Genomic DNA, 20,050 nt, shown 5'->3' on the forward strand with positions numbered 1-20,050 from the left:
TTAATCTATTGAACTAATTGAAATAATAATTAAAAATCTGTATCAATGACCCCTTCTCAAGTCTGAGTGAGTTAAAGAGTGCTGCTTTTTTATAATTACATAAAGGAACAGAGGTGAAAAAAATCTTTAATGGTCAACTCAAGCTTTATAAATATGGCAGTGTCACGTAGTACAGTAAGTAGCTATATTTTTTTACTCTTTACCATGGAGCAAATGCTGGTATTTACAGCTTTCTTCATGTTAGAACTTTCTTTTCTGTTGTGCAGAAAAATGGTTTGCCTTAATTAATTTTGGTTTCAGTTTCGCTAGCAGGTGGAAAACAAGTATTTTCTTCATTTGGACTACTTCAATGTGATTGGGGGTTAAGAAAGCAGGAATGCTTGTTTTCCTCTTCCAATCTGTGAATAAAATCCAGATGGGAAGGGATGAGCTCTAGTCATTTTAAAAGCTGGAAGGACATGGGGATAGATTTTTAGGTACCTAAAGGTACAGATAGTGAAATTTTTTCAAAACACCTAAGCAGGTTAGCCACATAGAGTTAGACTCACAAAGGGACTTAGGCACCTGTCTCTTTGGATGCCTAAATCCAACATTTATGTGCTACTGACATTCATCAAAACCTCCTTTCAGCTATTGCCCAACCCGTAAGTGCCTAAGACCCCCAGGTCACCTAAGTTTCCACAAATGGGCATGTGCAAAGCTGACTAAATTCTGATGTTGCTGCACAGCTCACGTCCCTCGGTCTGCACCACTTCCCGCAGCCCCCATTGGCTGGGCACAGCGAACAGCGGCCAGTGGGAACCGCGATCAGCCGAAGCTGCAGACGCGGCAGGTAAACAAACCGGCCGGGCCCGCCAGGGGCTTTCCCTGAACAAGTGGCGTCCCAAGTTGGGGAAACACTGCCCTAGGCAATTTATTCCAGTGCTTAATTACCCTGACAGGAAGTTTTTCCTAATGTCCAATCTAAAGCACCCTTGCTGCAATTTAAGCCCATTGCTGCTTGTCCTATCTTCAGAGGTTAACAAGAACAATTTTTCCATCTTCCTCCTTATAACAACCTTTATGTACTTGAAAACTGTTATTTCTCCACTCAGTCTTCTCTTTGTTTAGTGATCAGTTTTAAATACAAACATGTTTTGATAACCTTACTTTGTTTCTTATGCATCCAGGACATTTCGTGTAGTTTTATTTAACCAATAATTTTACAATGCTGGTTTTGTGTATTTTTAATTGAATTCCAATTTCCATCTAAACGCAGCTTGGTACAAATCATGAGTAAAAAAATTATCTAGTAAGTGAAAAATACATCATCCACCACACAATAAAAATGTAGAAATGAAGAATCTGAATAAATGTATGTGAAGCTACATAAATACATGTGTATAGATATAGTTAAGGCTATGATTTTCTCACAGAGGTTGTGGAAGTCATGGATTCTTCAGGGTTCGCTGCCCGTGGCGGCTAGGAACTGCGGGACACGGTGCGGGTGCCCTGGAGTTCCGAGGCTCTGTGGGGGAACCTTGGAGTTCCGAGACTCTGGTCGGGGCACCTTGGAGCTCCGAGCCCCTGCAGGTGGCGGGGGGACCCCATAGCTCCCAGGTGCTGCGGGCAGCAGGGCCCTGGGAGCTCTGAACCGCTGTGGGCAGTGGGGGTATCCCAGAGCTCCAAGCCACCCAGGCAGCTGGCACGGGGACCCTGCAGTTCCCAGCTGCTGTGCACAGCGGGGCCCTGGGAGCACCTAGCTGTCACAGGCAGAGGGGCCTCGGGAGCTCCCAGCTGCTGCAGGTGGCTGGCAGGGGACCCTACAGCTCCCAGCTGCCATGGATACTGAGGCCCTGGGAACTCCCAGCCACTGCAGGCAGTGGAGGTGCCCCACAGCTCCCAGCCCCCACGGGTGGCAGGGGGTATCCCAGAGCTCCTAGCTCCCATGGGTGGCAGGGGTAATGGGGGAGCTCTGAGCCATAGGCAGTGGAGCACCCCACAGCTCTGAGCCATGGACGGTGGGGGGATCTGTGCTAGGGCCCCCTGAGGGTGGTGTGGGGACCTGCAGCTCCCCATTTTGTCATGCATATTTTTAGTAAAGGTCACAATAGGTTATGGGCTTCCATGAATTTTTCTTTATTGCCCATTACCCGTCCGTGACTTTTACTAAAGATTTGTGAAGGCATCCTTCAGTCTCAAGAGACTGTGGATATGTGCCCCTGAGAGGTAAAAAATTTACTCAATCGGTTTTATGGCAGCCGCGGATGTGGCTGAAGAGACCCACTCGAGAGAGAGAATCTCTACTGTATCTGTCACATTTAAAGGTGATGTTTCGGTCCTTTGGGTTCTACCTTCTGCAAGCTCCTTTCTCCTCTGCTAAGCTGGACTGCTTCCTCTTGTAACTCCAGAGACATTTGTTAAACTCTTGTTGCCAAAGGCTGTGGTCTTGAGTATGATCTTCCCATTTGTCCACATCCATGTCTATTTCTCGGAGGTCTCGCCAGCATATATCCTTGAAATGCAATTTTGGGCATCCTTTGGGTCTTTTCTCAGATGCCAATTCGCCGTAGAGGATGTCCTTTGGGATGAACCCATCATTCATTCGGCACACATGCCCAAGCCAGTGGAATCGTCTGTGTTTGAGGAGCATTTGCATGCTGGGTATGCTGGTCTGTTTGAGCACTGCAGCATTCGTGACTCTGTCCCTCCAGGAGATTCCAAAGATTCGACGAAGGCAACGCTTTTGAAAGCTGTTGAGCCTCTTTTCCTGATGAGAGTAGAAGAGTCTCACTCCCATACAAAAGTGTGCTGATAATACATGCATGATACACACAGATCTTTGTGTGTTTGTTGTTTTGCCATACCCTCTTGTTCAGTCTATACATTGTTGTGATGGCTTTTCCAATGAGGATACTGAGTTCTGTTTCAAGAGAAAGGTTGACGGTGATAGTGGACCCCAGGTATATGAACTCGTTCACCACTTCAAGTTCATAGTTGTTGATCTTGATGGAGGGTGCTTTCTCAACAACTTGGCACGTTATGTTAGTCTTTTAGCCCGAAGTCTTGGCAGGCTTTGGAAAAACTGTCCATTAGGCTTTGAAGATGAGCTTTTATGTGGGTTGTCACTGCTGCAGCCTCAGCAAAGAGGTGGTGTTGGATAAGGGCCTCCCAAGTCTTGGTTTTAGATCTGAGTCTTGCAAGATTGAACAGCTTTCCATCAGATTTTGTGTGCAAATAGATTCCCTCAGTTGAGGAACCAAAAGCTTGTTTCAGTAGCAGGGAAGATCCCAAACAGAGTTGGGGCAAGTACACAAGCTTACTTAACTCCACTATGACTCTGAAAAGCCTGAGAGATTTGGACTGTGACATACATGTTTTCATGGAATGATCGAATTATGCTTAAGAGCTTGGGGGGACATCCAATCTTTTCTAGAAGTGCAAATAGTTCACTTCTACTGACAAAGTCAAAAGCCTTTGTGAGATCGACAAAGGCTATGCGGAGAGGCTTTTTTGTTCTCTGCATTTCTCTTGTAGTTGTCTCAGTGAGAAGATCATGTTGATAGTAGACCTTTCAGCTCTGAAGCTGCACTGTCATTCAGGATAGATTCTGTCTGCAAGGGTCTGAAGTCTGTTCAGGGCAACTCGGGCAAAGGCTTTTCCCATAATACTAAGACAGGAAATGCCACGATAGTTTTTACAGTTGCTCCTGTCACCATTGTTTTTATAGAGAGTGATGATGTTGGTGTCTCTCATTACTAGTGGTACTTCACCTACTAAAAACATGCGTGTCAAAATCTTAGCCTTAGATGTAGTACATATTCTCCTGGTTAGCAAAAAGCACTAGGTTTAGTGGAAAGGCTCTATCAAGTGGCAAATCAACTTGTTTTAATGGTTAGCAACCAATGAGAATGAACCTTTCTTTAGGAAAATAATAAAATCAAAAGGCTTCCTGCTTGAGGATTTAAATTGCTGAACACAGTTTGGGGCTCAGCAATTATACTAGAGCAACCTTCATCTGTTTTTGTATAAAGATTCAGATATTCTTGATTTACAAAAATCTGGCTCCGAAGAGGAGTCGTTCAGACAGGGTGACATTTTACATGTCTATTGGCTTCCTGGAGAGGGTAGTAGACTAACAGGTAAAACAACTGGCTTCTAATCCCAGCCTGCCACTGCCCTGCTGTGTGACTCAGACGCAGAGAGAGATATGAAGTAACATTCAAGTTTCCTTCTCATCCTTTGTCTGTCTGGTCTATTTAGATATACAGAGCCGGCACAGTCTCTCTGTATGTGTATATACAGTGCCTAGCCAGTCAGTTGGTTGAAGACAGCAGGACATTACTGTAATACAAATAAATTCTAATTTTTTGCAGCTTTGGCAATAATTTGTTAATTTGAATAACTTTTCTTACTCTGAATTATTCTATTGTTCAGTAAGCAGGTCTCTGTGGACTACCCATACTATTCAGAAATGCCAGCTTTTTTGTTTTATATGTTCTTATCCTGGATGACAAGAAATAACTGATGTACCTGACCAGCACTTACTGCAAATAGATATTTCGAATTTAATAAATATTCTACATTTTTCTCACCTTGGTGGCAATGTGGAACCCTGGACTCGCTCTCATTTAGCAGAAATGGCCCCAAACAGTAAAGTTTGGCTCTGGACTCAGATTTTCCTCAAGGATCACAGATGATGGGACACAGAGAATTTTAGTTTAGGCCCCATTTCATGCACATCCTTCCCACTATCTCCAATGATGCTGGCAGTTACAAACTGACCATATTATAAAACGGAGTGAAGGGAAGTTATTATCTGATGGATTTACTAACTGTAAATAAAGTCAAGTGGCTAAATTACAAAGATGAGGTAGAGCAGCCCTGGTTTGTATTGGAGGAGGAAGTAAGTTCTGAAGTTTGCCACTAGAGTGTGCACCAGCTTTTGAAGTGTGTGCTCAGACCCTGCTCTTTGAACAATGGATTTAAAAAATGCTTTAGAAATTACATTGTGCAGCTTTTAACTTTACTTTTTCATTTTAAGTTTGACAGTTTTTTTTTTGTTTGTTTTAGGTCAGAGGACATCCCTCCCCACCTAGAACTAGTTTCCACATTACCCATACCAATAGGGGACGGGCAATTTACAATCCACACTTGATGGTTTTAGACTGGACTCCTGTTATTGACAATGACTTTCCTTTGTAATGTTTGAACATCTGCAAATGATTGGACAGAGCCCTAGCTGGATCAAGTGTTGATCCAGAATATCCTGGATAATGCAGCAATCAGACCCCCTCCTTTTTTTTTCTTTTACTCCTTCTCTAACACTGTGATTGTGACCATTTCACCCATTCAATTGAGATAAGAATCTTGTAATCCTCAAACTGACTTGAAGAGCTGAGCAGGAAAGCAGCTTTCTACTATAATTGCCTGAAAGTTAACCAGCCCTGGATCTTGTTTGCATTCAGTGCTGCTGAACTGCTATACCTATTTTAATACTTATGCCGCAACTACTACGTAAATGAGCAAATGTCCTGCTACTTACAGCACATCACTCCCAACCACTGATTTCTATGTAAGGGCGGAGAGTGGTATCTTCTGGCACTCTGTTATAGTAGATTGTTCTTTCATCCATTAGCTCACATCCTGTTTCAGAAACCTTTCTAGTCAGTCATTCTGAGGGCTCCTTGTAGCAACCTGAATAATAGCAGTTGAGTCGGTAGCAGCTTGAGATATATAGGCACACTGACTGATATGTTGCCACCTGCATTCTGTATGGTATGTTGAATTTTTAGTCATTTTTAAACATGCTGATCAACATGATTTTAAGTTCTAGTAGAGATAGGACACAGGTTTACAGCTGCAGCTAAGGTTAAACATGACTGGGAAAAATGGTGGGTCCAAGAACAAACCTTTATGTAGTGTATACAGTATTACTCACAATCATGTTAGCATGTATAAAATCACAACTAAAAATTCAAGTGCAGATATACACTATGAGTTAAGTTCACTCCTATGCAGAGAGCTCATACACAGCTTATGCCTTATTTTGGGGACTTGGATTGTAAAGTTGCAACTTCAAGTTGCAGTGGGGGAGGTTTAGGTTGGATATTAGGAAAAACCTTTTCACTAGGAGCGTGGTGAAGCACTGGAATGCGTTACCTAGGGAGGTGGTGGAATCTCCTTCCTTAGAAGTTTTTAATGTCAGGCTTGACAAAGCCCTGGCTGGGATGATTTAGTTGGGGATTGGTCCTGCTTTGAGAAGGGGGTTGGACTAGATGACCTTCTGAGGTCCCTTCCAACCCTGATATTCTATGATTCTATGATTTAAACAGTTTAGGTCAAGGATCATCTTTTTATGTTAGTTCAGAACATAAAAATGAGGCCTCAATACAGGGGTCCCTAGGAGATACTGTAATACAAATAATATACTCAATTGCCCTTCAACCTGTCCATTTTTGGATGGCCAATTTGCTGCAGTGTTGAAGTGGGTGTTGAAGAGAGATTTGAAGGAGGAAAGGATAGAAACTTACAGATCTGTTCAGGATGGATATTCCATACATAAGACGTCTATTTGAATGTGTGAAATAAATCAAAGTGTATTTAAAAATTGATGTTAAGGCAACGTTATACTTGAGATTTTAACAATATAAATTTATTCCAAGCTATGCTTTCTACATCCTCCCAAAACCTGGCCAGATGACACATCAGGCTGTAGTGAGGGTGGAATTCTGCCTTCATTTACACTCAGGAAACCTCAGGATTGCTTGGGTATCACTAAGGGCAAAATTTGGCCATAAGGCATTAAAATTAACACCATATATAGTTATTAAAAATCCTAGATGTGTGCTGTCTGGCTGAAATATGGGGAACTCTGAAGCTACTAAGCTGTATGTATGTAAAATCTCAACCATATTGCAACACTAACAATTTCTTGCATTTTGTAAGCAGTACATTTAAATAGATTCTGTAGTAATCATCAAATCCTACTTTCTACATTTTAAAATTTAATTAAATATTCTGTAAGTTTACCAACGATATAATTTGTTTAATGGCTCATTGAGTTTAGAGGTTTTATAGTCCAAGCTTCCTCAATAACATTGTTATCAGAATAAAGACTTCTGGAAATAAAAAACATAGAAAACATGCTGAAATGGCATCTGTGCAATAGGCAGTGTATCTGTGTTTAAAGTGATTTGTGTCGGGCGGTCTCTGGTTACATAATAGGAAAAAGAAAAGCTGGGTAATGAAAAAAAACATTTTGCAGGCAATTTATCATATGCTTCAGAAGATCTTTAGTGTTTTGTTTTTTTAAAGTTGATTCCCCAAGTAGGACACAATCCGATTCTCTGTTGTCCCCCTGCACCTTGTTGTAGTCCTTGACACTAACGCCAAGTGAGTGTAAGATGCTACAAAATCAGAGCGGTAGCAATTTACTCCCACTTTGCACTGGTACAAATTACTACAACAAAATGCAGGGCAATGGTGAATCTGGTCTATAGTAGTTGGAAATCGTGAAGACCTATTCAGGCCTGCTAAAAGTGCAGTTATAGTTGCACAAGAGACCATATCAGATACTAAACTGATGCTACACTTGGTCTTAAGCAAGATGTCAAGAGAAGCTGTGTCCCACAATAATGTTATTTACACTGCCTTATAAATTGAGCTATTTAATTGGAATTGCTTTCTGCTATCTTCCATGTCTACAAGGAAAATGTGTGGTAGAAATATATCTTGGTTACATAACTGTCTAGAAGAAATATTAAACATGGGAAAAGGAGATCAGGTAGGGAAGACTGTGCATATAATAAATTATACTGAAAAACAGTATTATCTTGGGTTTCACTGAACAACATCTTGGACCAGATCCTCATCTGCCGTAAACTACGCTGACTTCAATTGAGTAATGACAATATACTCAAGTTGAGGATCTGCTCCATAGTCTTTATATTACATCTAAAATTATAGCAATATGTTGTGCTTATCAAAAAGAGATATAAACTACCAATAGTTTTATCTCACTGTGCTAAAATAGTTGCCAAAAAAACCCTAGGTGGCTCTTAAATAAGTGTTAGCAATGATATCTTATAACTAGTTTAACCGAATGCCTGTCCTTCTTGGACTAGTTGGGATCAGATTCCGCTGTGGAACACTGACCTTAACCACAGAAGTCCTATATAGATTTAATTTTTTAAAACTTTCGGGAGCCTGGCTATCCATTGCATCAACATACCAATACCTTATGGGAGAAATAGCAGCATTCTAGAATAATGGGCCAAAACACTTAGCCATACAGCTGTTATTGTGCTGACAAAGTTTTCAAAAGTGATCAGTGATTATAGATACTTCAGTATTTGGCTGCCCAACTTGGACACCTCAAAGAGGTCTGATTTTCAGAGGTGAACACTTAAAACTTTCTGAAAATCAGGTCCCTTTAGGATGTGCCTCAAGTTGGACATCTCAATAAATAAATAAAATAAATAAATAAATCTTACTAGCTACTTTTAAAAATGTAGGCCTGTACTGTTTACAAGCACTGAGATATCACAGTGGGAGGAGTAGTATAAAAACCTGACTAGAAGACGTGGTGTTGAACCATCGTAGCTCAAGACTGCACATTGTCCCAGTGCAGTAATTCATGATGATAGGCTACTCCAACTGCTGTAAGAGAATCTTACTCCTGACCATTATTGTGCTTGAGCACAATGTATAGCTCTCTCTATTTGTCGTACTTAGAACTGTTTTACAAATTAACAGAGTATCTGGATTGATTCTCTATCAAATAGGGATAAATTAAGGGATGGTAGCGGTTCTTCTGTTGATCCAGAGACCTCATTTGAAAATACAGGGTTTTAAATACTGAATTAAAAAAATGAAACAATCAACTGTGAGTGCACAAATAGGAGGAACTGAGTTTATTGGCTTGGGAGGGTGGGATATACACACTAGAAGATGCTGAAAGCAAATCTGCATTCAGGATTTAACTTTTATGATAAATGCTACTTATACAGACATTCTCTGGAACCCTTAGCCATGTTATGAGAGTTGATAATATCATGTTTCTCCCGCAATCACTGAAGAATTTATAATAACAACCATCAATACAAGTCAGCTCAAACGTGTCACTTCTGAAAAAAGGAATCCATCTGAGTAAATGTGATTATGGATACGACAGTTAGGAATAACTGAATAGTAACAGACCTGCAGAGATGAAGCTGGCTATAGATCAGCACAAAATCCCAATAGTGACAGGCAAGGATTATTGTTCCAGACCGTGTAGATAGTGTAGTAATTCTGCTATATGTTCATAATTAGAGATTTTATTACATTTCATTCATAAGAGGAACATTTTACATATTCACGAGTATGTACAATTTTAAAAATCAGCCTTTCATAAAAAAATTGGTAGATGAAAACAAACTATCCTAACTTGAGACACTGAGTGTTAAAGCTATCACCCTCTTTGACAGCTACAGCCTCAAGCAGCACTTGCTTCTTCTGCATACTGCGGGATGACTCCAATTCATACATAGTTGTCAAATTGAAAAGAACACTCTCATGTAGGTAGTGTTTAGGGTCCTGCTGAACCATTCCTTCCAACTGCCGGAGGGAATCCTTCAATTTTCCCAGATAAAGCAAACAAACAGCCGCATTGTTATTAGCCTAGAGAAAAAGATTATAATATATATATTGAGTCTGGAGTCAAACCAAATTTAATAAGTCTTTACTTTTTTTTTTTTTTTTGCAAATATTTGCAATTGTTGAAATGTATTATTTATCCTACAATTCAATTCTTTTATCCTTGGCATGGGGAGCTTGGTTACTTTCAGTGTCTATCCCATAAGAAAAACTAGCTGACCTCCAACACCTGAAGTTCTAAAAGATAGAAGAATCCAAGCTGGAATTCAGATTGGTAAAGGGGCTCAACAGATAATGTTAAAAGCGAGCTGAAAGTGGTTTCAGATACCACATTTGTCCTTGAATCCTCCTGCCAATTATTCTAGTTTTACACTTGCATATTCCTATTTTTAAAAATGTCCTTCTCTCCCCTGCAGCTACATGAAACACAGATGCAAACAGGGGAAACTGATTTTCTGAAACTGACTTTTAAGTCAATGGGTAGATTCACTAACTAGGGCAGTCCAAATAAATCCCAAATGCTCATCAGGTTCCATATCCTGTTCATCAGAGCAGAATTTATTAAGTAACACAAGGTACAAAAGAGATAAAAGTAGTATGAAATACTTAGCAATGGAAATTTTCACACTTTCTGAAAGCTGGGGATAGGGGAAGACACAACCCTCTTTCCTAAGTAGGTCTCCCACAAATGAGGGGAAGTGGTCTCTAGTTATAGCAGGTGGCATTTACAGCCAGCAGTCACAGGACTCCAAGCATGTGCTCCCTGAACTTGGTTCCCTCAGTCTTAAAGGGGCCCGGGAATATGGCACTGGGAATATATGCTTATGCCCAAGGATCAGCATACCGATACATCCCTATAGTCAGAGGGCTGCTAAATATACAAGTAAACAAGATGAAAAAACTTGACAATTCTTCTGTAATGTCTTTCAGTGATAAGAATTTTAGACTCTGATTTACAGCTGGCTCTATATGGGCAGACCCATGTGCATGCACAGATGCAGTTTCAGGATCAGGAGCCTTCAGTGTTATTTCTAAATACAGTAATTAAAATGGGGTAAAAAAGTGTGATTTTTCAAGTGGATAGTGTCCCTCTAATACTATCCGATGATAAATTATTTCCTCATATGTTTGCAATTACCATTTTGTTTTCCAATATGTACCTCTAACAAAACAAAGCCAACATATAAAAGCCCTCACAGAGCCCCCTTAACATGTAACCCATTACAGTGCATGCAGTAAACAATCATGCTCTTCAGGTAAACTGGTCCTGCCTTCCCCTACTCATCCCTTTGTTTTTATTTGTATCTTATCTTTATGTATAGAGAAAGCCCTTTGGAGCGTGGACCATATCTAATTTTTCTATAGAGCTCCAAGCACCCTTTGGGTGCTATCTATATCTTAGGGATAAGGTAAGACAGGAACCACTCAGGTGTCAATTCAATGTAGTACATCCGGAGTCTTACCACAGCATTTGCAGGGTCAATCTTTAAAATTTCTGTGAAGGCTCTGTGAGCGTCTGCAAAGTTATTCTGACCAAGATAGAGAAATGCTCTAGAAAGTAAGTGACACATGAGTCAGTTATCCTGAAAAACCCAAGGTGATAATACATTTCAAATGGAACGGAGACCACTTTTTATTTTCCCTATTATAAATGCGAAGAGTTTTTGACATTTGCTCTTCACAGTGTAATCGTGAGCCAGCTGCGAGACACAGATTTACAGACAAATGAAGTGACAATTCAGATCACTGACCACTTCAGATATTCTGCCAACAAAGCAATGCTTTTCTATATTTGTTATTAAAATACAGAGAGTCTTCCTAAAATAATTTCTCTGTGAAACTAAAAGTGTTATATCTGTTTCCAGAACACACCTGTAGTATTATTTTACTTGTCAAAATATATTTAGCTAATATGATAAACACCAAAACCTGAGGACTCCATCATGCAATCTGATTTACTAGTGCATATCTTGGCATCCATTTGAAGCTAGCAAGTGCTGGGTCTGCACTAGCAAATCTGATTGCAGGATCAGAATCCAAAAGAGCTTCTTTGTTCCTAAAAGTATATATTGAAAAAATAGGGTAAAATATGCAATGCTTTGAAGAATGAGAAATAACTTTGTAAAATCAACTCTTGTAACTAAAGAGTTTCAAGCCAGGATAAGATGACTACACCAAGTAATACAGATCTCATGGGTGTACATGCCATTCAGTCTCACTTCTGACAGATGTGGTTACATAAAAGAGAGCGAGAAAGAGATACTCTCAAGGGTACTTTAAAACTCACAATGCATATTTTGCAAAATCATATTTTAAAGTTTTATTTAGCTCTTAAATTATCTACCTGTTCATTAAAACCATAATTTGGTGCTGTAGTCCATCCCATTTCTGACTCATTTTCTCAACATCGTGAAAATATTTTTCTGCGGTTTTTATATCTCCAATCTGGATGACAAAAATTACAAGAAAGTTAGGACAATGCATGAGAAAGACCCATTCAAATGAGCTCTTCATGGGACATCCTTCCACAAAGAACCAAAACGTGAAAACATATGAAGTATTAAAGTAACTGGCATCATAATTCTACCTCTCCGATTAGCCATTATTCACTGTGAATGGACTAAAGCCGATATCAAGGCTGACTTTTACAATTCCTCATTAAGCTCATAGAAGTGAATAACAAAAAAACACATACAGTGTCCTCTTCCCTAAGGACCTGGTTCTTAAACTGGGCTCAGTGGAACATTAGAATATTACGTAGTGGTGGCTTTGTCTCCTCATTTCTAACAGCTTTGACAGGTGTCCAGGCTCTCCATTGTAAAGAAAACCCCAGGGGTTTGCAAAATTAGCTGGAAATGAGAAGATAGCAGAGCTACCTCCAATAGCTACTACACAAGAGAGGAAACAGGATCACTCCTCAAAGCTAAGAGCCACCAATCATAAGTGAGATGGAGCATGGTAGCCAGGTAGTTTGTGGAAGATCCATTCTTCAGATGGCCACCCCACCTATGACCAGAGGAGATCTAGTTCCCTCCTGAGCAATCACCCCACAGCCAGAGACCAGAGAACAACCCCCGCCATTGCTGCTACGGAGACAAAAATACCAGGTAGAGAAGCCACTTAGAAGAGTCTCAGTTAGGGTACTGGGGAAGGGATAATGTGGTGGATTCAGAATTATTGGGCTAGATGATAAAGGGAGTGCGTGGGTGGAAGGAGTGATGGATTTGGGAACTGTCAGAAAACAGAATTCATAATTCTTTTGGGAGGGTGGTCAAAGTGTAAAGTAAATCAAATGTCACAGTTTTTAAGTTAGGAGTGATTATTTTAGGAAATAAGCTTTTTCTTCTCTTTTATAAAAAATATGGTAGTTTACAAAACTTATCATGAACAATTCTTATTTCTTAACTGTATCTCAGCATTCAAGTGTCTGAATAATATGCAATTACTATACATAAACTATTCATTTGTTAAGTGCCCTTACTCCATTAAATAAATGGAAAGTATTTATCTCTTTCGCTTTTCCAGGATATCTGACATACAAGAATCAGTTTAAATTAGTCCTGGAATTTTAACCATTTAAAATTACTTTCCCACCGCCACCGGATTTTATTTAATTAATTTAGGAATTTCAGTCACTTTTTCTGAACTAATGTAACTATTATGATTATTAATGCTTCCAAATTAACACAAAACCCTCTTGTTAGCCTCAAATAATCAAACCCATGGTTAATGTTCCTCCAGTGTAATCTACACTGACTAACCATGGTTTCCGTTAGTCTGAAAAATAGGATTATTTTTCAAAAAATATTTTGGGGGCTATTTTTAAGTCCCCTTTGCTGTAATTTATTGCAGAAACTGGGTTTAAAATAGTCACAGAACAACTTAAAAGCACTGGTTTGTAAATTAAACAGTAATTTCACTTTTCAAGTCCTTTGATGGAGTTATTCAAATAGCAAATAAGGGTTAGCTAGCAAGCAGATTCAGAGTACTTTAGGAGCATAAAATGAAATACTGAAGACCAAACCATCTTCATTGTTTCCTCCCAACCGATCAGGCTGACTTTGTCTCTGATGTGTCCCAAGTGGTTGCTGACAGCTTTACTCACATTACCTCTTAAAGCATCTCTGGGGTAGACTGTGGCCTTTTCTGCTTTTTCCAAATCTCTCCCCTCATTTAGTATTTATATGATGGTAGCTATTGAAGGCCTCATTCAAAATCAGGGACCCACTGGGCTAGGAAGACATGATTCCTGCCCTAAGAAGCTCATAACAAATAAGTGACATTTGGAAGGTGAAGGATATAGGTAACTTTAAACATAAAACATCACACACACTATTTTGTATACTTAAAAAGAAAATTAAAAACCGTTCAACTATATCTCACAGCTCCTGAACCAACACATTCTTGTAGGCATTACAGAAGAATTGGGTCTTGTGAGAAATTTGAAGTAAGAGAGAATACAACACGTAGCTTAGCCTTATGCCAATGTTACGTTTCCCAAGACTCCACCCTTGACTTCATATTCATAGAACTTCTTCACTAATCATATAGAATCATAGAATATCAGGGTTGGAAGGGACCTCCGGAGGTCATCTAGTCCAACCCCCTGCTCAAAGCAGGACCAATCCCCAATTTTTGCCCCAGATCCCTAAATGGCCCCCTACAAGGACTGAACTCACAACCCTGGGTTTATCTAGTAATTCACCATTGCATTACTTCACACTTAGGAGTTGAATTCCACTCCCAAAATACCTTTGGTACTTTCATAAATGGGTAAAATCTGGCTCATTGTGCCTCTTCTGGTTGCAAGTCATGGCTAGCAGATCAGTTTGAGACTACTTGGGAATCACTTGGCACCATTTTTCTGAGAAACTGTGAGGCTTGAGTGCTGAAAAGTTCCCTTTGCCTTTCCCCTCAGTTTTTGCAAAAGGTTTTGTCTTCTTCTCATGGAGTTTGCCTGTTCTAGAGTTCAAACATGCTACACAGCTGACACCTACACATGCTGGCTCCCAACTCCTCTTTGCTGCACCTTTCTCTCTCTCTCTCTCTCTCCCCGAGTTTAATTAAAGAAAAGGCAAAAGAATTACCTCTGTAAAATCAGGATGGTAAATATCTTACAGGGTAATCAGATTCAAAACAGAGAATCCCTTTAGGCAAAACCTTAAGTTACCAAAAGACACAAAAACAGGAATATACATTCCCTCCAGCACAGCTTATTTTACCAGCCATTAAACAAAAGGAAATTTAACTCATTTTCTAGCTATATTACTTAGTAACTTAACAGGAGTTGGAAGGCTCCATTCCATTCTGTTCCTGGCAAAAGCAACACACAGACAGGAGGTTTTTTTGGTGTAGTGGTCGGGTATACATTTCCGATTTACGCAAAACTTGAGTGACGCAAGGCGTTCCGGAATGGAACGATTGCACAAGTCGGGGAGCGTCTTTTGACATTAAATTCCTGTATCAGTTGCTTAGCACTCTCAAGATGGAATTTCTTGTTATTAAATTTCAGTCCAGTTTACCCTCTCTCAATGAGGTTTTATTCTTATTTTCATAAACAGGCAATTTGAATCCTGCTTTTATTCAAAACTACCAAATAAAAACAGGAGATATTGCCAAGCAATAAAGACATTTTCCCTGATGCACCAGGCCAAAGAACTATTTGCATTTATAAGTTGTGTTTTCATTAATTATTGTCCAGGGTTATGTAAGCAGGCCAACAGGCACCTCATGCTTTATTTTCCCTTCTGCTACTCTATTAGGAAAGGTCCAGTTCTGGCAGTAAAACCACTAATTCAAATAATCCCATGTCATAGCCAACCATCAAGGAGGATAACAACTTGACAGGATTCATCTCAGAGCCTGTTAACACCACTCTTTAAATTGGATGGACAGTCTGCTCTTCACAGACATGGGGCAGTCTGCGCACACTCTCTCAAGGTTGATAGTGTCAATGAAGTCACTGATGTATCTGAGAGAAAGAATCCAGGGACAGGAAGTGATCTCTGCTTTGTCACATGACAGTGCCAAGTAAAGCATCCAAACTGGCTGATCGATTTTTCTATTATGACCCAGAATTATTAGTTATGTGGATTTCGAGTAGCTTTATTCATAGTTAGTAGAAGTTGTCTATTCAGGTTATAATTAACTTTCATATTTTTCAATTGTATAGGAATTTCACTTCAACGTTCAGATCAATTCTGATTCAGAAAAAGACCTTCAAACACCACCTCCACTCTACTGAATGATCAACTACCTTGAAATAAAATTTCTGCTAGAAAAACTGAAAATTCCATAATTGGATTTGTTTGAATGACAACTTATATGATTTCAAATGAACAATAATAATGTAATTATCTTTTGTCCAACTAAAAAGAAACCCCAAATAGAACAGTTTAATTTTCTAGCCTTATCACCACAGACAAGAAGAAAGTTTATAAATACATCATTTAAGCACTAATATTGTTCTTTATTAATAAAAGAGAAAGTCTGAAGTGTTAAACATTAAGGAATGTTACAAACCCATTCTTTATGGATTTGTTGGATACGAAATATTAGGACTTAAATTTTCATCAGATAACTATGTAGCATAGCAATAAGAGATCATTTTTTAAAAAACAATGTAATATTCCAACAGTATTTAATAGGTGTCATCTACACAGCCATATGCACATTCTTTGTACACATGAAACACGACTGGCTTTTCTCTCCACAATGGAAATAATGTCATGGCAAAAGGAAGGTGAGGAAATTCTGACATGGCTTTTGGATTAAGCTGTTTAGGGAGCAGTTTGATTAAACACCAGAAGCCTGTCTGGGTTTGAAGAAGAGGGAAATTAGATTTGGGGTGAAATCCTGGCCCCATTAAAGTCTGTGGGAATTTTGCTATAGACTCTAGTGGGACCAGGGTCTCACCATTTGAGCTGATATAATTATTAGGTATAATTTCCATAGTGTGATCTTTGTTAGATAATGTAATTAAAGTTTGATTCACCACTGTAAATACTTTACATTTTCTAATCTAGTCAAATGTTTCATGGTAGAAATTCTGCTGTTTCATCTTATTTTAAAGTCTCTACTACATATAGGTTGCCATATATACACCTAATAAGAAGAACAACAGAGTTTTAAATACCGCAATTACTCATTACATTACTGTCAACAATGTTACTTAGCATATTCAGTGTAACATATATACCTGAAGAAAAATCCTTCCAATTCCACTCAACAGCTGAGGTTCCTGTTCTGGGTAATATTTGATGACTGTGTGATATGCATCTACAGCAAGCACATAGTCCTAAGGGGGAAAAAGTACATGACTCGATTTTAAGATCAGCATTCACTCATTGTTTTATGTACGCTCATTTTAAAAAGTGTATATGCAGTAAACAGATATTAATGAGAACGAACGAGTACAGAATTAAAATCATTTCAAATATTTAATGTTAATGGAATTTCCTCCCAACATGGCAGTGCTAGCTGCCGGCTATGCTAACCTTCTGACTATTCAGTTCTATTGGAAATGTACACTACACCCAGTGATAAAGTGGCAGATTTTTCTTTACATTTCTTTTTCCAACTGGGTCACGTCTCTCCTCAGCAAAATTAGCAACACAACCTGACTATTTACTCTTCAGCTTCCAATAATGATTTCGGGTGGCATTTTCAAAAGCACCTAAGTGAATTAAAAGCACAAGTGCCATTTAGTCTAAATCAATGGGGATTATGCACCCAAGTGATTTTGGCACTTCTGAAAATTCCATGTGTAAACTGTAATACAAGGACTTCTAGTGTGCGATGCTCAGAATCAAAACCATATCAGAGACTAAAGGGCACAGCCTGCTCGTTCCAGGCTTTGCCAGCTATCTTGAGACGCTTGTGTATACACTCTGCCTAGTAGCCTACCATTTTGTTTTGTTTTGCCTCTTGAAGGTGCTCTAATCTCTGCAAATTTTAATGCTGAAAAGCAACAGGGGTCACTTTCCCCCCCCAACTTACTTGGAAAAAATGCCACAGGCATTTCTTCTGCCTTCTCCTCTACTCCATAACTGATGGCAGATATTGTGAACTGTGTTATGTTTTCTTAAGGCTATATTTAAAATGACTAAGACCTGCCTATTTCTGACCCAGATCATGACCTGTAATAATCCAATTTTGCAGCAACAAAAATCAAAGAGATCAATTGCAAACAATTTGCAAACTGTGACTATACTTCATTAACAATGATACATGTATAATATTTAATAACTGACATATTTAGAGCTCTTGTTCTCACTCTGATGCACCATGTCATACTAAATGTTACTGTATCAATATTGGCTACCCCAGAAGTTCAAAAATCCAACAGACAGACCCTAACAAAGTCAGGTGGTTTTATTTGGTCCGCTTTCTTTTGAACTCCCTTTTCCATCAATGTGTGTGTGATATTTACACTGTTGAGAACTCTCACAAATTTATAGTGAGTAAGGTGATTTTGGCCTCTGCTACTGGAACTCTTGGTAGAGAACTCAGCCGAGATTGGGGGCCTATTGTGCTAAGCATCGTATAAACAGCACATAGCATGGAACAGTACCTGCGCTGAAGAGCTTACAGTCTAGTGAAAAGCATGGTAGTGACTTTGTGAGGCAGAAGCTGGAACTGGGATTCACCAAACTCACCTCATATAGGGACCACCAGACTTATATTAGGTAGGAACAGCTTTTAATCCCTGTTGAGCTAGCTATGATTCAAACTGGTGATGGACAGGTGAAAGGCTCTATAGTCTTGTCATTTCGTGAGATGCTTCCATAAGCATTAATGTTACACCATTGAGAACAAGGCTAGCTTTCTGGAATAATACGTTTATTAAATCAAATTCTGATCTTTTAGGGGAGTTCACCAACAGGCTCTTCCACTCTGGACACAGGCAAAAACTCCCACATTCTGTTAGTCTTAGTCTTAAACACACACTAAAGGCTTTTCTTGCACCTTAAAGTTAACTTGAGTTATAACTTGAGTCCCATCCATATATCAAACCTCTTACCTCAAGTGTGCTGGAGTTTTTAACTTGAGTGGCTAGCCCAAGAGGGGGCATATTTTAAAACTCGAGAGAGCACGTGTGGATACAGGTTAACACTACTCAAGTGCTGCTAGACCTCCACTGCCTTCCCACAATTCTTCCCCCACCTCCAATAGCCAGATAGGGCAGAAAAGTTCTCCCACAAATCACTGGGAAAGAATTAATAGAGCAGCTCAACTTATTGCAGTGCTAAGAATCATGGGATGTGTACCCAGAAGTCTTTGTACCACATATGAGTGAATGCAGCTGCTTGAATATTATTTTGCAGTGTGGCTGCTCCACCTTGAGCTATGCTAACTTGAGAGGAATAACTTGAGGGTAGAGAACTTGAGTTAACGCTTCAGTGAAGAGACAAAGCAGTCTGTCACAACGTATTATGTCTAAAGGGACAATTATACGTAACCAATTACACATAATAAAAATGCAACAGTAAAATAAATGGGATGTTATACTAATTCACTTTTAAATGCAATGTTTTACAAAATAAAATAATTCCAATTATCACTCTGTCGTCCTTACCCTAACTTTTATACATATATGTAGTTTTTCACCCCCGCATGGATATGAGCAGGGCTGGAAACCACAATATTCTGATCCAAAGCATAGACCTCCTCCACTTTAGCTTAAAGAGTAAGTGGTAAGAGGAAAGCATGCCGTTATCTGTATGAAGACCAGCCCATATAGGGAGACACCACACACAGTGAGTGGGTTACAGAAATGGAAGGCTGGACAACAGGGTGACTAGTTTCTATTCCGTGTTCTAGGAGCAGATGGTGGTGTAGCGGTTACAGAGAGCATAACCTAATGAAACAATGCCCCTGCTTGGGACATATGTAGGGTTGTATTCTGGGTGTAAAAGGGTGAGTCGCTAACACTTATCACAGAATCATAGAATATCAGGGTTGGAAGGGACCTCAGGAGGTCATCTAGTCCAACCCCCTGCTCAAAAGCAGGACCAATCCCCAATTAAATCATCCCAGCCAGGGCTTTGTCAAGCCTGACCTTAAAAACTTCTAAGGAAGGAGATTCCACCACTTCAGCTAAAGAACCACACCTCTTCGCATGGATGCAGTAGAAGAGTCATTAATCTGTGGGCTTACCCACTACACTATGGCACAGAGCCACATGGCACTAATGTTAGTTACACAAGCACCTGATTTGACAGGTTCCTTCTGGATGACTATGTTGCAAAGTGGATAAACTTAGCTCTGTTATATTAGAGACCTGTGTTTCATTCTCAGCTCTGCTTGAAGCAGGTTTGTGTAAGCTCCCAGTTATCTGTGCAAATGGTGAAGGACAGTTACCCTCTGATATGATATGAAATCTTGGCTTATAATAAGGGTTGAGAAGGGTACAGAAACGTTAACAGCAGTC

At 39.5% G+C, this 20,050-nt stretch overlaps 2 protein-coding genes across 8 annotated transcripts in view; one reads left to right on the forward strand and one right to left on the reverse strand.

Annotated features, from left to right (window-relative positions):
• The window catches only part of ADI1 (acireductone dioxygenase 1), a 90,400-nt gene that overhangs the window by 25,702 nt on the left and 44,648 nt on the right, over window positions 1-20,050 (forward strand). The window contains exon 6 of one of the 4 annotated variants that reach the window (XM_073336103.1): window positions 15,791-15,892. The exons of 1 other annotated variant lie outside the window; for it this stretch is intronic. In XM_073336103.1, coding sequence (XP_073192204.1) covers window positions 15,791-15,866 — 76 coding nt within the window. In that variant the 3' untranslated portion in view covers window positions 15,867-15,892. Of the gene's footprint in view, window positions 1-5,052; window positions 6,978-15,790; window positions 15,893-20,050 lie in introns of those variants that run through there. 2 more of the 4 variants (XM_073336102.1, XM_073336106.1) reach the window with 2 other exon arrangements.
• Window positions 8,866-20,050, reverse strand: part of TRAPPC12 (trafficking protein particle complex subunit 12) — an 85,189-nt gene continuing 74,004 nt past the window's right edge. For 3 of the 4 annotated variants that reach the window (XM_073336095.1, XM_073336096.1, XM_073336094.1), the window contains 4 exons: window positions 16,817-16,915; window positions 11,963-12,063; window positions 11,082-11,169; window positions 8,866-9,642 (listed from right to left, as the gene is read on the reverse strand). In XM_073336095.1, the coding sequence (XP_073192196.1) occupies window positions 9,400-9,642; window positions 11,082-11,169; window positions 11,963-12,063; window positions 16,817-16,915 (531 nt within the window). In that variant the 3' untranslated portion in view covers window positions 8,866-9,399. Of the gene's footprint in view, window positions 9,643-11,081; window positions 11,170-11,962; window positions 12,064-16,816; window positions 16,916-20,050 lie in introns of those variants that run through there. The other variant, XR_012157933.1, reaches the window with a different exon arrangement.

Source organism: Lepidochelys kempii, chromosome 3 (assembly GCF_965140265.1).
Source record: "Lepidochelys kempii isolate rLepKem1 chromosome 3, rLepKem1.hap2, whole genome shotgun sequence".
NCBI lineage: Eukaryota > Metazoa > Chordata > Testudines > Cheloniidae > Lepidochelys > Lepidochelys kempii.